Source organism: Varanus komodoensis, unplaced genomic scaffold (genome assembly GCF_004798865.1).
Source record: "Varanus komodoensis strain SLA01 unplaced genomic scaffold, ASM479886v1 scaffold110, whole genome shotgun sequence".
In the NCBI taxonomy this organism is placed as follows: Eukaryota; Metazoa; Chordata; class Lepidosauria; order Squamata; family Varanidae; genus Varanus; species Varanus komodoensis.
This window is the reverse complement of record NW_025335318.1, coordinates 1-16,987: the sequence shown is the minus strand read 5'-3', so window position 1 is coordinate 16,987 and position 16,987 is coordinate 1. Positions and strand designations below refer to the sequence as shown.

Genomic DNA, 16,987 nt, shown 5'->3' with positions numbered 1-16,987 from the left:
CTAGATGAATCACCACTTGGAATTAAGATTGCTGGGAGAAATATCAACAACCACAGATATGCAGATGATACCACTCTCATGGCAGAAAGTGAAGAGGAACTAAAAAGCCTCTTGATGCAGGTGAAGGAGGTGAGTGCAAAGGTTGGCTTGAAACTCAACATTAAGAAAACTAAGATCATGGCATCCGGTCCTCTCACTGCCTGGCAAATAGATGGGGAAGAAATGGAGGTAGTGACAGATTTTATTTTCCTGGGCTCCAAGATCACCGCAGACAGGGACTGCAGTCAAGAAATTAAAAGACGCTTGCTCCAAGGGAGGAAAGCTATGGCAAATCTAGACAGCATACTTAAAAGCAGAGACTTCACCCTGCCAACAAAAGTGCATATAGTCAAGGCTATGGGTTTCCCAGTTGCAATGTATGGCTGTGAAAGCTGGACCATAAGGAAGGCTGAGCGCCAAAGGATTGAGGCCTTTGAATTGTGGTGCTGCAGGAGACTCCTGCGAGTCCCTTGGACCGCAAGGCGATCAAACCGGTTAGTCCTAGAGGAGATCAACCCTGACTGCTCTTTAGAAGGTCAAATCCTGAAGATGAAACTCAAATACTTTGGCCACCTAATGAGAAGGAAGGAATCCCTGGAGAAGAGCCTAATACTGGGAACAATAGATGGCAAAAGAAGAAGGGGATGGCAGAGGATGAGGTGGCTAGATGGAGTCACTGAAGCAGTTGGTGTGAGCTTAAGTGGACTCCCGGGGAGGGTGGAGGACAGGAAGGCCTGGAGGAATGTTGTCCATGGGGTCGCGATGGGTCGGTCACAACTTCATGACTAACAACAACAAAAGGAAGGAATGGGGTAAACCAGTTTGTAGGCATGACATTTTCACTAGGCTCTCAGAATTCTGTAGTTCTTCCAAGTACCCCCAAATGCTATATCCGTGGAAAACCATCAGCTCTGCTCTAAGCTGGTCATTTTAAGCAAGGGGACAAATAGTAAAATGGACAATTCTCTTTACTAGAAATCAGCTAGTTTTATTCATCCAAAATTTGTGTACTTACAATCACTCCTATCGCCCTCTAGATTTATCTGATTTCCAAGTGCAGCGCTCCATGGTGCAGCCACCCATTGCTTAATGGGTATTTACCATGCATTACTCACAGGGCTGCAGTCCAGGAATGCAACAGCGAGCTTCGGACATGTTGGTGCTCCAGAGCCAAAGGCCACACAACTCCATATTTATACTCTCTCAGGCAGATAGAACTTTCCCCAGTAGCGACCTTTAAACTCCAAGTCATAGGGGCTCACATATTTCCTTATCCCAAGCATGTTGGCTGTTACAATGCGCTCAAAGGTCCATGGGTTCTGGTTGTTAAGCCGCCTCTCCTCTTCCATCTCCCGCATTCCCTGTAGGGATTCCCGGCTGACCACTTCAGCTGGGAAAGGCAACTTCTGGGCCACCTGAATTAAAAAACGCTTCACTTCGCCAAATTCACAGTGGCCACCCACCTCCACTATAAGACGGCCAGCCTTCACCGCTGTCACATAATGGTCTATTGCCCCTTTCCCACCGCCCATGCGGTGTCCCAGCCCTTTGCGGGTGATGGGCTTGTAAGGAGCAGGGACTCTCCACACAGCAAACATTGTTTTGGGATTCAGTTTCCGATTGATAGTCAAACGCATCATTTCAAAGTGGCCCCAACGGAGATAGCCACCAGCCAATGCCTGCAGGCAACGAAAAGAAAAAATATGACTTTTACAATTTGGGTATATGGAAAGATGTTACAGAATCTAACATCCTGATTTACCAGGCAAGAGGTATCTCCTCTTTCCCAGCCACCTATTCCTTTGTGTAATTCAAAATACACAGCAGGCTGACTCTCACACTCACCAAGATACCATAATGCCCCTCAGTGAATTCTGTGGCTTCAACAGATGGACCGCGGATGTCACGTAAATTCTTGAACTCTCGCCTGACCTTCAGTACAGTTGGAGTTCTCTCGATATATTTCAGTTTTGGTTTCTCAGGAATAGTGATGCCTAAGAAAATGAAATGACAGATTTACTTACTACTTCACTGAACAGATTTGTTCTAGAAAGTCAGTTCATGAACTAGAGCTATAGCTCCTATTTGGCTACTTACTGTAAATCATACAAAAGTACTACTGCCTCTGATCTAAAAACACTTAATTAGGAGATAGTCAATGTTTACATCTGGCAAACAATTGAGGTTAAACCCAGATAACTTTAAATACCATTTCCCTGCCCTGATTAAATGGTCAGCTGATACAAACTTTAGGAAGCTGTTCTTGTCCATTTCTTTGCTCGTGTGTTCTTTTAATTCCCTTCCCAGGAGAGAACTGCTGGTGAGGAGACACTGCCAGCCAGTGAATGCAAACTAGGGGAGGGGCACTGGGGTGTATCCAGCTGTCTCCCTACAACGGTCATGATCTTAGTCAAGAAATTAATAAATAGTTAAATGGCTGAATGCAAAGCCAATGTGAAAGTGTCCCTCATTTGGAAGTATGTCCAACTGTTGTAGCATGTGATTTCAGTGTTAGGATCTAGTCTCCCACACATTGTTCATGAAGCCAGTTCTGAGCTATAAGTAAGCTTGTGCCACAGCAGCAACCAGAAGTTAATGTTGATTCCCTTATGCTAACAGTGGGAGAAATGACCAGGGCTACAGACAAATGTCCAGTTAGCATTAAATGCAAATACACTAGTGGAAATTGCAGATTGGAATGCTGCTCCATTACCATGTACCAATTTCTCCAAATTTTTATCCAGACTGTCAAAACTGCATTAAGCTGAGCAGGTTATATCTAGTATAAAGAAGGCAGACTCACAGCCATGAAGAATGTAATCAATATTGCATTGATAGGAAAGAAAAATAAAGCACAGGAGTAGTAATTTATCTCTAGACAACTAAAATGTTAATGAAATAATCAACTTTAAAAGAGCCACAACTTATAAAAACATTTTTTCTACAATAGTTCCTCACTTCAAATTCATTCATATGCATGTATGGAGAAAGTACTTACTCCCTTGGGTACATGATTGTCCATCTACAACATTTTAACACAGTATCATTGGTGTTCTGATTTTACCTAATACACAGGGAAGCATCTTTGATAGATTTCATACTACAAAAGACCTTTATGGAAAGAACATGTTACCTATGGAGCACAAAGTAGGTATAAATATAAGTGTAAGCTCCAGTCCCATTAGAAAACGGCAGCAAAACAGTTAAGGCTCCAGGCAACATGTACACATACGCAGCTCTTGCCACCAGATAAGAGATGGCAATGAAAAGGCAGAAGTGCTCAACTCCTACTTTGGCTCAGTCTTCTTCCAGAAGAACTACAACCTTCCTGACAAAGATAGAATACAAGCTGAAGGGGCAGGTTGGCAGCCTAAGATTGACAGGAAAATGGTCAAGGATTTTCTAATCCTTGATCTGAACTAAATGAGCTCAGATCTCCAGGGCCTGATGAACTTCATCTGAGAGTCATAAAAAAGCTAGCAGAAGAACTTTCAGAACCATTATCTATCATCTTTGAGAATTCATGGAAGACAAGAGAAATGCTAATAACAGAAGAACGGCTAATCTTGTCCCTATCTACAAGAAAGGGAAATAAAGATGAACCTGGGAACTATAGACCAGTTAGTCTGGCATCAATCCCTGGAAAAATTCTAGAGCAAATTATAAAACAAACAGTCTGCAAACACCTTGAAGAAAATGCAGGAATTACTAGAAGTCTACATGAATTTCTCGAGTACGAATCCTGACAGACTAATCTAATTTCATTTTTGACTGGATAAGCTCCCAAATGGATTGTGGGAATGCTATGGACATAACCTCTCTAGACTTTAGCAAAGCCTTCAAGCCTTCACAACTTCTTGATTACCAAACTGGCAAAAAGCAGGCTAGATAGTGCAACCATTAGGTGGATCTACAATTAGCTGCCAAATCAGACTGAGAGTGCTCATCAATGCCATATTCTCAAATTGCAGTGAGGTGACAAGTGAGTGCCACAGGGTTCTGTTCTGAGACCAGTATTTTGATGAGGAAGTACATGAAAAAATTAATAAAATCTGCAGATGGCACAAAGCTGGGTGGAATATCAAATACCCTGGAAAACAGAGATAAGATACAAGCTGATCTTGATAGGTTAGAATGCTGGGCAGAGAACATAATGAAATTCCTCATCAGCTCCATTACAAGATGGGAAACACTTGGCTCAACTATACTGCAAATGAGGTTGCAGATCACAAGCTAACTATAAGCCAACAATGTGATGCAGTTGCAATAAAAGGTAAATGCCATTTTGGGCTATATTAACAGAAGCATCACTTCCAAAACACACGGAGTACCAGTTCTACTGTATGTAGTGCTAAGACCTCACCTGGAGTACTGTGTCCAGTTTTGGGCATCTAAGTTCAAAAAAGATGCAGACAAGCTAGAAAGGGTACAAAGGAGGGCAACAAGGATGATTCAGGAACTGGAGGCAAAGCCCGATGAGGAAAAAATTGAGATAACTAGGCATGTACAGTCTCAAGAAGAGACTGAGAAAATATGATAGCACTCTACAAGTACCTCAAAGGCTGTCACATAGAGGAAAGACAAGATCTCTTCTTGTCCATTCTAGAGTCCAGGACATGGAGTAACAGACTTAAGTTGATTTAAGACTAGCCACCAGGAAGAATTTCCTCACTGTCAGAGCAGTACAGTGGAACCTATTACCTAGGGAAATTGTGGGATCTCCTCCAAGACATTTAAAAAGCATCTGGAAAATCATCTGAATGGGATGGTATAACTTAGAGTCCTGCAATAGCAGGGGGTTGCACCCAGTGGTCTTCTGGGCTCTTCCAACTCTGATTCTATACCTTCCCACTGTGTCTGAATATGTAATTCAAATTGTCAGTACTTTCAGAATTGACAGGACCAATTACCTGTCTGGAGAGTCTGGGCAGCTCAAACCAGCATGTCTTTTTTCCTAATTGCAATGGAGGAGAAACTGGACTCACTCTGATTGTTATCCAGTGAGACACATACTATGTTGCCCAACTGCTAGACAGAGAAAGCCAGCAGAGGGAGTTTCATGCACAAAGTTTCCTGGCCAGAAGAGGCTGTGCGGGGTGGGCAGGTGCCTTCTGGACATAATGCTTCATAGGTCCTGTAAGTGTATCTTCAGAAAGAATAATATTTCTCTTAGAAACAAAACTACCCCCAATTTCTCCTACCTGAGATTACAAGATGAAGGTTAATGCCTGCTTTATGGGATCACACCCTTTCCCTTCCAGTATCTGTCAAATAGTTACAGGTGAATAATAATTATACTTATTGCACTTTATCCTACCACAAGTTAAAAGAAACAAATATACAACACCCATTTTGTCCTTTTATTAACATTTTCCTTTATCTCCCAACATACCACTGTAATCCACAGGAAGCTTATACTTCTTGAAGCCAGCTGTGAAAATTTTGGTTCCGCTGGAGCCTAGGAGAAATGCAGGGAAAACACACAAACTTACATTTCTAAGCATAAATGTCCTGCACTGAAGTATCAGTAAAAACACCCTCCCTCTAAAATACACTACTGCATGTCCTAATGAAATCATAGAATTGAACACATAGCAAAAGAGCTGCCAAAAAGACAGAAGGGCTGGGAAGCAACATCAAGGAGCTGCAGTGGTTATGTTGTTACACCAGAATTCCCTAACCTAATGCCCACCAAATATGTTGGACTACAAATCCCATCAACCCCACACAGCATGGCCAGTGACTGAGATTGTGAGCATTCTGGTTCAAAATTGGACCATGTCAAATTATATCATGTTCCTACATTCCTAAATGGTGGGGCCAGACTGTGAAAAAAAAGCAAACTACATGGTCATGATATAAGAAAAGTACAAGAATGATCCAGGCATATTCTATACTGGGTGGTCAAGGGATAAGGAATAAATGCCACTTTCTGCAACCAAGTGAAGACTATCATGACCCAGGGCTGCAACAAGAGCAGAAACATAATCCTACTGTGATACTTGTAAACCCCTGAACTTGGAGGCAATATGGGCTCCTTTGCCCATTTAGCTGAAGCACTGCAGAGGAAGAAGGATAAAGTATGGAAATGTCAGGACAGTTCCAGTCTCCTTCATTCCCCTTCTTCCCACCCACTTTTCTATCCTCCAAGGTTGCTTTCCTGACCTCAGAGAGCAGCTGGTACAGTTCCTTCCATGCCAGCTGTGAGGGACCAGGGAGAAAGGAACAGCTCCCTTTTCAAATCATGGATCTGTAAAAAATTCCTTTGGCCCATAGATTGCTTCCTCTGGGAACTGTAAGTCTAAGGGTGCTTCCAGGAAGCTCTGAAGTTAGCAAGCAAATGCACACTTACTGCATTTCTTCCTCCTAACAGATCTTTTCTAGTGAAAAGAAAGGCAGAAAGACAAAAACAGTGGGAGAGACAGGACTACAAATTGAAGATGTCATCAACCAGATGTCCCATAATGTTTAACAAATGAAGAAGGCCACTTGCACAATAAAAGACTTCTCTGGAATATAGAAGAACCCTTAGAAAGGGAAACAAGTGTGGAATTTAGTCTCATGTCCAGGGTGACTAGATGCAAAAGGCAAGGCTCCTGCACTTATTATTATTAGATGTGCAGATGTTTAGAACAAGGAGCTTTTACTCCTTGTAGGACAAGGTATACATGCTCAAGTCCCACATTTGCCACAGCAGTTACTGTTACAGTTACGGGAACCCGGTCCTTTGCATTGGTCAGCATTAGCAAACAAAAGGAACCGCTACTATCAAGGGGGCAATTCTCCCATTAGACTTCCTCCCGCAAAAGTCCCGATTTCCCTAGCTCTTCGTTCCCTTGCTACTAGAAGGCTACGCTGCCAAACGTGACAGCTGCCATACTACAGTAAGTGCAGGGGAAAGCTCTGCGTTCCCCCTGGGCTTCCTACAGTACATCCTCCCGGCTGTCCCCGAAAGACCGGCGCCCCCAGCCTGCGTCCTCCCTTCGAGGCGACTGGACGCGTGCCCTAAAGAGCAGGCCACTGGCCCTTTAAGCGGCCCTCCCACCTGCCGTTGCCCCGGCGAGGGCGCATAAAGGGCGCCCAAGCTGCCTCAACATCTTCGGGGTGCCAGCGGAGGGTGGGGGATAACTCCGCTGATACCGAATCCAGACTCCAGCTAACCGGACAGCAAGCGATTCAACCTGCCATCTTCCCGAGATGTGCAGCCCTCAGTCGCTCCAGCAGCGACACTTCCGGTAAGAAGCATGTAGGGAGGACAACTAGGGAAACAAGGGGCGGGAGCGTTTGGTTCCGCCGGATAAATGTGTTCGGCAGCAGAAATGCTTGCTGACGTGCTCGCTCTTCCGTTGCAAAGAGCAAAGGATTCGTTTATCCTTAGTCTCGTGGTCTTTAGCACAGAGTATTTTATGATGTCTTTATTTTTAAATTGTATTAGTTGCATTTCATTATAAAGTTACCTCAAGCGGGATATGGTATTAACATAGCCAGAGTCTATTTGTTACATGGAAGAAGGCAAATTAGCGAGTAATCCTGTGGAGGCCGAGGAGAAGACGGTAGGGCTACAATTGCTAGAACAAAACAATTACAACTTCCAGTCTCCCCTAGCTTCCCTGGGTACTTCTAGATAAGGTTCTTATTGTGCTCTTCTTCGTTCTGTGACTCCAGAGGTGCTTCCAGACACAGGAGTCCCATCAAGTGCATTGTGCAGCTATTCTGACTTTTCTTCCTTAACAGATTTTCTGTGCTAAGAAGGAAAACAGGAAACGTGGTTAGACAATTCCACCAATAAGGACAGGATGGTTGCACAAGAAAAGCTTCACTGGAAGTACCGGTAAAACCTGTTAAGATGGGAACTATAGAACAGCTGCAGAGATCTCTTTGATAGGAGCTGCCCCCTTGGAACCAGGCAGCCTTTATGTTTCAGATTTGGAGAAGTAATTCTACCTACTCTTCTCAGAAAGAAAACAGGGAGCTCCAGCTCCCAGTCCACAGGATCTGCTAAGGTTACTCCTACAAAGGTAAATCTATTCGGCTTTAAAGTGCCATGGAATGCTCTGCTAAATTTGCTGGTAAAGACTAAGGGCGCTTCCATTTAGATGGCTTCCACAGGACATTCCTTGAGGTGCAATAATCTGCATGTTTTGAAGGAAACAAGTCTTGAAGTTCCCGCCATTCCCCAGCCATGTCTAAACATGCATAGGCTTGCACCCAGAAGGAAAGAAAAAGAATAGCTGCACTATGGCTTCTGATTAGTGGCACTAGGAACTATCCATTTGGAAACACCCTTCATGATAAGAAAAAAGGCAAAAGCAGCAGTGGAAAAACAAAGGAGGGTTACCAATGGAAATCATCATCTGGACTCCTGTTAAAATTCCATTAATAAGAGAACTACTGATAAAAGCTTTGTCAAGAAGCACTCCGAGTAACAGAACTACTCTCACTCAGCATGTATGTCAAGAGCATCAAGTAGACAGGACACACATGCAGCCAGATATCTCTCAATGGTACAATCCACCTTTTATCTGGAATTAGCCACAGGGAGTATATTACACTTGCATCTTGCTCATCAGGCCTGGCTACTGCTTTGCTTTCAGTGCAAGGGGCTGGTTATTGCTTTTAAATGGTATAGGCTCTGTGTACATACAGCTAAAGGATTTGGAGAAATGCCTGAGAATAAAGTGTCTTTCCTTGTCAAACTCCACTGCATTTGGCACAATGGCCCAACCTCCTGATTACAGAGTAATCTAGCTGACATATTTCAAGCATCTTCCTGTGCGCAGGCCAGAATTTCCTCTTTGATGGTTCTCATCTGCCATGAGAAGATTTGGAATCTCTCCACATTCTCACTTTTTTACCTGTTGAAAGGTGTCAGTGACCCATCTTTCCTGCAGGACTAGGGTGCCCATGTGACCTACTTTGCAGAGGACAGCCTGGTTTTTTAAGGCATCCTCTGTTCGAAAGGGTGTGCAGTCCAAGTCCAATATAAAGATCACTCTCAGAAGGAAGAGCTGAACCTTGAAGTTGCCCATGACAGCACTTAGTCAGTGGACTGAGCAAAGCACACTGATCACCCACCCACAGACCATCTTACCTATCATGGAGAGATGCATTGTATTTTGAGTTCAGCAACAGACACCCTTTTTAAATGTTTGGTCATGCATATACTTTTTAAAGCCATTTGGGAAGTTGAGAACCCTCTGTGGGCATCACTACAAGCCGCTTCCATGAAGAATGTGGCAGGCAGTGTACTGGCTGCTCTGGGGGCCTGGCGTGTCAAATCAAGTGGAGGATGTGAAGTGGAGATAGAAAGAGGCTAGAGGCTGAGAGGGAGGGGAAAATGACAAGGCAAAGCAATATTGGGGACAGAAAAAGCAAGGCTACAAAGGGAGAGAGAAAAGTGTTGCCTTAATATTTTCTTAAACATTTTTTTTAATGCTGCAGGAAGTGGAGAACTTTTGAGGCAGTGGAGTGCCGTGGTTGGAGGCCCCTGATGTATCTGGATCCATTCCAGTTTGGATTCAGGCCGTGTTTTGGAATCAAATCAGCTTTAGTGCCCTGAGGGAGAGGACAACCCTAACCCTAACCCTGTTAGTGCTTCTGAATGTCTCAGCAGCTTTTGAGACCATGGACCACAGTACCCTTCAGGATTGCCTTGATGAGTTGGAAGCTGGATATACCATTTCACAGTGGTTCAGTTCATAATTACATGGTTGGTTCTAGAGAATAACATTGGGTGACTGCACCTTGGGCCCATGGCAGCTGAACTGTGGGGTGTCACAGCATACCATCTTGTCCTCAGTGTTGTTTGATATCTGTATGAAGCCATTGGGAGGGGTCATTGGAAGATCTGGGGCAAAGTATCACCAATATGCAGATGACACTCAGCCCTGTTTCTCAATGAGATCTGAAGTGGGAGTCACCATGCATGTTCTGAACTGGTGCCTGGATGCAGTTATGGCTTGGATGACAGATAACTAAAGCTGTCCTGATGAAACAGAGATCATAGTGGTTGGGAGTTCTCCATTGTGGCATTTCTTTCTTCTTCCTTTCCCAGATTGTGAAAAAATAAAACTTTACCAGGGCCCATATCTCCTAAAAGGGGATGCAATCTAGAAAGAACTAGAAGAAATAAATAGTATTGGCTCTGAGTTTTGTCCGGCAGAGACCACTCTCAGTTTGGGATTGATACTGAGTCATGCAACAATTTGAAAAATATACAACACTGCACACATCAATGCAACTAAACTTTTTATTTTTAACTTTACAAGAAATAAGACAACATGCAGTTGGGTTGAATATTATCTATTGACCAGGGAGAGGGTGGGGATGCTATATATTGGTCCATATATCCTTGGACCTTAGTGTTTCCTATGGGAAGTGAGTTGCTCAGTATGTTGTGAAGATAGCCGTAATTTTTTCATTATCCACAGGCTTATATCTGTCAACACCTGGAAAGATAAAGGGATGATGATGATAAAAAATGAACAGTAATTGATAGATTGGATATTTTTCCTGTGTGATCATAGATGTGATGACCAGTTCTACATCAGGACTGCATCAGTGTTCAACTGACCAATGCCCTCTACACTGCAGGACATTTGCAGCGGATGTATATTCATATGCAACTGGAGATCAGGCTTCAAGGAGGCCACAAAGTGGGGCCCTGCAATGAGGTCACACAGAAGAACACTTAGATAAACCCATCTCTTACTCCACTTCTGCTTCTTGGGCTCCTTCTCTATGTCTCTGCTCTCCTTCTCATCCTTGTGGCCTTGCCATAATGATTCCCATTCCCCCGGCTGCTTCTGTTGACCATGATGCTTTGCTCACATCCCTTCTCTCTGGCCAGGCTCCACCCCTGCTCCTTAGCGAGAATTGATAGCATGTCCCCAAGACAGTCATCTCCTTTGGCCCAAACTATCACAGACTGAGCAACTATCTTGATAGTCTTGCCCTGTGCCTCATCACTGTCAACTCCATCAGTAAAATTTGTATACTGGCTGTCCTGCTTGTTGGTTCCTGACTAGGAGATTCTCCTCTTTGCAAGCCATGTTGTGGGACATGCTTGGAGTTAGTGCATAAGCTTCACAGAAACAAGGTTACATGTCCAGATAAGGCCTAACACTGCAATTGTCTGACTCGTGCAGGTGCACAAAAATTACACTGCACTATTTTTGTATCCAGTGAGCTTTTAGAGGAGTATTCAGTAACATGGAGGTATAAAAGACAATCGCTCCTTGGGACAGACAAATTTCTCACCTTTGTTCTGGAGAATTCCCTTTTTTCAGAATAAATCTGTTGTTTAAACTTAATTAGGATGGCTCCTTTTTTGGGACTGATGCACCAAAAACCAAATGCAGCCTTTTGCTACAATGTTACCTATTTCAAGTGGTCCTTTGTCACCCGAGAACTGCCAGTAGGTCTTCTGATTTATACTATCATTGATGTCATTGATGGAAACAACCATAATCCCAAAGGAGGTCTGCTTTGTTTGAAAGCTGTAAAAACAGGAGGACAGACCAAGAAAGGGAGGAGAAATACATGGGAATAAATTGATACAAATAAAGAAAAAATGTACAGAGGGAAGGAAAACTAATATGTGAAGAAAGTTGTAGAAACAGGTAAAAATAATTCACCAAAGTCAAGTGTTCAAGTCCAAGCACACCTACAGACCCCACCTCCAATCTCATGATGTGGGTTTAAAGGTGGGGTTTAACAATTATATACACATATTAAAAATAATTTGATTTTTTTAATTTAAAATTTAATTTTTCTCTTGATAGTTTCAGAAATTTCCTTTTTAAACAAAAAATAATTTTGACCTCACCATTTTGCATCCTGGGTTTCATAATCTCCCTGAAATGCTAGAGTAGTCTTATGAATAACTGCAGCAGGACTCCCCCACTTACCTGAATTGGCTTGGTTTAGCTTGCTGAGCTGCTTCTAAGACAGCGAGCAGTACCGAGTCTTTTGGTACTTCCACTGAGATCTGATACTGGAAATAGGGTCCTACTATTTTATTGATGATAGTGTAAATTACTGTAATGGTGGGAGCTGTGCAAAAAAGAAGAAGAAGTGAGTAAAGTAACTTCTTATGCTCTTAAGGCTGTTCTCAAACAGCAATCCGGGAGCCCGTAGCATGAGCCATGGTGACAAGGTTAGGCTGAGGATGGCTTTCACAATTGCACTAGAAATCCATGTCTTTGTCATAGTGAAGAACAAAAAGTGAGAATCTGTTGGCATACGCCCAAACTCTGCAGCCATGTCTAGTCCTGGCATACCTCTCTCAGACCTTGTATAAGTTGCAACTGTCCTTTCCACCACAGGAACTGATCCTGTCAGTAGGAGCCAGCATACCTGTCATGTTCTGGTGAAAATTTCTTAAATTTCTAAAAAAGAAATTTCTAAAAGGGGGGCGGTTCTCTTGAGGGCTGCTTTCCGTTATGGGTAATCTCTTGGGAGCTAAACACCAGTAGTGAGCAAGGCCAAGACCAGAGCCAAATGGGTGAGTAACCTCTCCCTTGCTTTTTTTCTTTCTCCCTTTTCCCTTTCCTTTTCCACACAGCAGACAGCTAGGAAAGGAACACATCGTTTTTGCCAGAGATCTGGTCTGATTGCATGCAGAGGGCTTTTGAAATCAGCCTGAGGGCTGTATGCAGTCTCTGGGGCTGCAGGTTGCCCACACCTGTTCTAGGAAAACCCATCTACCTGGCTATTTGTTTTTAAACATGGGTGTCTCCACAGAAAGCGCTCCAAAAGTACTTGTGTTGCTTTGGAATGGTGATGTTCTAATTTTTCCTATTATTATTTTTGCAAGGTGAGCCCCTGTGCCTTTAGTAGCTGCTTAAAAAGTCACCATTCAAAGGGGACTATGGTGATTCCACGCTAGGAAAAGGTGTTTTTCCTCATGCAGCGGTTAATGGCACAAGAAAAACAAAAGATGGCAATTCTACGTGACATTTTCACATCAATGTCAATGCAAGGTGGAGGCCAGAGGGAGTCAGGCCATGCCTGTATCCCAAAAGCTGAATCTGCCTCTCAAAGCCTTTAGGAGCAGGGCGTGCTGCTCTCGCATTGCTCTGGAGGACACAGGAGCTGCCTGATGCCATCCCTTCAAGAAAGCCATCTGCGGATGCACCCCTACCATTTTCTGGGGAACACGTGATGCCTCTCACATCCAGGTATGTCTTGCCCACTAGGGAAGGCAGGATCTGAGAAGCAGCAGCAGGATTATTAAAGGCTCCCAGGTACACTTCTTTCAGCACTTCGTCTAGGGTCTCCTGGCAGTTCCACTCCCCAGCAGCATAGAACTTGGAAGTGACCCTGAGTGCCTAGGAAGCAACAAGCAGGGGATGCATTGAGAGAACGGCAGTGGGAAAGACTGAGGAGTAAGGAGCAGACTCCTGGGTCCTGCTGAGTGATTGAGTTAGACAGGCACATACCTGCATCGCTTGGCCAGTGCTATAGATGTTCCCAAGGATGCCATTGCTCTGCTTTTGATGAAGGATTTGCTTTGTGATCGTGGTCAGGGCGTCCTGGAGGACTTCCTTAAGCTTGATCATCTCTTCGTATACACAGTTCAGTGCCAAACTCGCCGTAGCACCAGTACCTGCAAATCATACCTTGCCATTGTCACCTCACCATCAGCATCTCTCCACTATGACTTAGTAGACTTGCCACCCACAGGACAAATGGGGAATGCAACACTATAACTGGTGTTCCGCGTGGAAAGGGCTAAGCTAGTGAAAGAAAAGTCAGGCTGGGCAAGGTGAGTGAAATCTGCAATGTAGGCATTAGACAAGCAAAGATCTCAATTGGTCTTTCCCATTGTGCTGCCCTCTGGAAGTGTCCATCCACACCTCTCAGCATCCCCCAGCCAGTCATGTGGTCCAGCACATCCAGAGGGTCCCACACTGGCGAAATCTAATCTGGAGAGCTGTATCTGTGTATTTGCATGCTGTCCTGGGCTCCATGGAGGAAAGGCAGCCTACATATGTAATTACAAATAAAGAAAGTAGGTGTAAGCCAAGTGGTGTTCTCTTACCTACAGAGAAATAACCCCCAGACTGAAAGTCATCGGCCAGTGCTGCCTTGGCAAGGATGACAGCGGCATTTTCCATAAGTGGGCTTTTCTCTACGCAAAGGGCCAAAGTGTCCAGAGCCAACTGATAGTATGTTGTCTTGGGAGTCCCAGCCTTATCTGCAATGCAAGGAGGAGGTAGCAGCTGGTCACTCTGCAGAAGATCTGAAGCCTCATCCTGGTGTGCCATGCGGCTTCCACCCTCAGTCTGATGCTTCCTGGAGAGTGGTTTCGGAGCAAACGGGAATCATGACATCATAGAGTAGTATTGTTGGGAGGGAAGAGTTGGACGTTGGCCACTGAGTCCAACCCACTGCTCAACGCAGGACTCCAAGTTGAAGCATCCTTGGCAGATGGCTGTCCAACTGCCTCTGGAATGCCTCCAGTGTGGGAGAACCCACCACCTCCCTCGGTCATTGCTTCCATTGTCATTCAGCTCCAACAGTCACATTTTTTTTCCCTGATGTCCAGCTGGAGTCTGGCTTCCTGTGACTTGAGCCCATTATCTTGCGCCTGCACTCTAGGATGAATAAGGAACACATACGGAACACACACTCCAACACATGCAGTAGGAGGAAGGTGTGAAGTGGGAGCCTGCTCTTTTATTTGTAGTCTCCCAGTGTTTTCCAGACAACCCTGAAGGAGAATTTTGGAATAAGACTAGAAGAGGGTGGTTCCAGATGAAGGGCTCCCACCACTACCAGTGAGAAGGCTTTGTGCAGTTCTGTCTCCTTTAACAATTCCCTGCAGTAAGAATAGCGACAGAAGTAGCCCACTCATGTTTTCTGATCATGAGTGGAAAAGAAGGACAATGTCTGGAGCCCAAACAAAATCCAATGGAAGAGGCTGGGGATGAGAACAGCTCAATAAATGGCTCATTTGGAAGCAATGACAGAACTTGTCTGCATGCTTGGTCAATCAGATGCAGTTGATTATTAACCACCTGTACCTGTTGACCACAAGATAGGCAGGGGAGGCTGGTGATGCCTTATGTCAGTGTGGCTCCTCAGCCATTGAAGCTGCTGCTGCTTCATCTTTTCCTCAGCAGCTTTATGCATTCCATGGTGGTGAACCTATTTTGGGCGTGGAGTTCAGCATCCTGGTAGCTTCTATAAAGGCCCTACAAACCTGAGAAGAAGAGTTGCAGTAGATTAGGAGTCCCACTGACATAAGCGTCATCAGCCTCCCCTGGTGATGGGGGGATTAGCAGACTTACCCTCAACAGCATGACTTGGCCTGTCATACAAAGCCAGTCTTATTGCCATGTGTAAGAAGCCGCCTCATTACCCATGGTAATAAGGCACCCTGAACCCTATATCAGTCCATGGGTTGTGGGTGGCTTGTTACCCACAGCAACAAGTCACCCTGGCCAAGTTTGCAGAATATGAAAAGCCAAATTTCTGAGGGTGATTGTGCTAATCCTCCCAGCACATGCCTGGCATATTGGGGCAAAGAGGAAATAAGGTGCTGTGGCTTATTTTCACAGCCATGATTATGCAAACAGGCTGCAGTCTTCCCTCCAGGATCCAGTTCAGTGAAAACCAGTTATACCTGTTTGCTTGTAAGAGCCGGCTGGGCACACGGTGCTGGGTCACTGGAACAGGTCACACCACAGAACTCTCCTCTCTCAAGAACAATCCCACAACTATTTAATACTGTTCTTTGTAAACAAATCAGGTGGCAAATTTGCACTCAACTGAATAAATATATATGTGGTGCTTTAATAATAAAATGTGGGCTGCTCACCTGACGCATGGAGAGAGTGGGGGTGATGGACAATTGGATCAGTATTCAAAAAGCATGCAAGCGCAGACTTCGTGTTTTCAGGAATGGAGATCAGCCAAAACTGTTCTTTGCTAAAATGCTATATGTAATCTGGTAACTGCACTCCTACCACTAGTTCATTCAAATTGCAATTTTGGAGACTGGATCTATATAAGCTGCAGGCCTCATGGCTACAATGGTTGGCCAGATCTTGGACTTTTCTGTGTCTTCCCCTATCCCTTGACTTTTGTACAACTGAATCAGATGAAGTGTTCTGAAGAACTTGAAAGCTTGCCCATTTTTGGAAAAGCTTTCGGATTTGGTCCTAAAATAGTAGAGCTGTCTTTGTATTACTGTATCCTTTGGCATGTACAAAACAAAGACCACTCCACTCAGAACCACCCAAACGAGCCACATGGGGTAGATGAGAAGAGTGAGCATCAAGCTCAAGCATTAGCTACTAAGATTCTTTTTGACAAACAACTGCAGGAGTAGAAGGCATTAAAAGCCCATCTGTCTTCTTACAGATATGGTCAATCTCTTCTTTAGTCTTTTCTTCTAGGACCTGGACCAAGTTGACTTTCTTTCCTAGTGTTGTGACATCATTTGGATTCTTACAGGATGACTGGAGAGCTAGGACATAAAGGGCCACATCACCAGACGTCATCTCTGCAGGAAGAAGACATGAGAAAAGGATGAACATCGCAAAAGCCCAACTGAGGACACTTTAGAACAGTGGTAGGCAGAAGGTACACCTCCAGATGGCTGGGACTTCAGTTCCTAGACCTAGGCGCTACTGCCAGCATGGCCAGTTGCCAGGAACAACGACACAAGGGGTGGGATGCCTGTTTTGGGGGTAGGAATCCATTGGATTCCCAGGGCTCAGCTTTCTTGCAGCCATGAGTCCCATTTCCTGGCAAGCTCAGTGAGCCTTTGCATGGCATTCACCAGGAATCAAGCCCCATCAAGCATCTCTCTTCCGCATGTGTCACTTTGTTTCCACTGGGTGTGACATGGAAGAAGGTTGCTGGTTGTACAATGAAGGTTCCTTGAGTATTTGTGGACTTCCTCTTGGCTCAACTTTCTTCCTTAAGACAGGACCAA

At 44.5% G+C, this 16,987-nt stretch overlaps 2 protein-coding genes across 2 annotated transcripts; both read right to left on the bottom strand.

Annotated features, from left to right (window-relative positions):
• Window positions 1-1,006: 1,006 nt before the first annotated feature.
• On the bottom strand, window positions 1,007-7,247 carry MRPL16 (mitochondrial ribosomal protein L16). The gene is made up of 4 exons (XM_044420775.1): window positions 7,085-7,247; window positions 5,432-5,497; window positions 1,885-2,033; window positions 1,007-1,718 (listed from the first exon to the last, which is right to left on the bottom strand). The coding sequence occupies exons 1-4, from the start codon at window positions 7,134-7,136 to the stop codon at window positions 1,233-1,235; spliced, it is 753 nt and encodes a 250-aa protein (XP_044276710.1). The 5' UTR covers window positions 7,137-7,247; the 3' UTR covers window positions 1,007-1,232.
• On the bottom strand, window positions 7,216-16,552 carry CBLIF (cobalamin binding intrinsic factor; the record flags this gene model as incomplete). The annotated part of the gene is made up of 7 exons (XM_044420748.1): window positions 7,216-7,298; window positions 11,419-11,537; window positions 11,949-12,093; window positions 13,184-13,370; window positions 13,482-13,648; window positions 14,084-14,239; window positions 16,409-16,552. Coding segments are annotated over 7 exons (1,001 nt in total), but the record flags the coding sequence as incomplete, so codon positions are not given.
• Window positions 16,553-16,987: the final 435 nt, after the last annotated feature.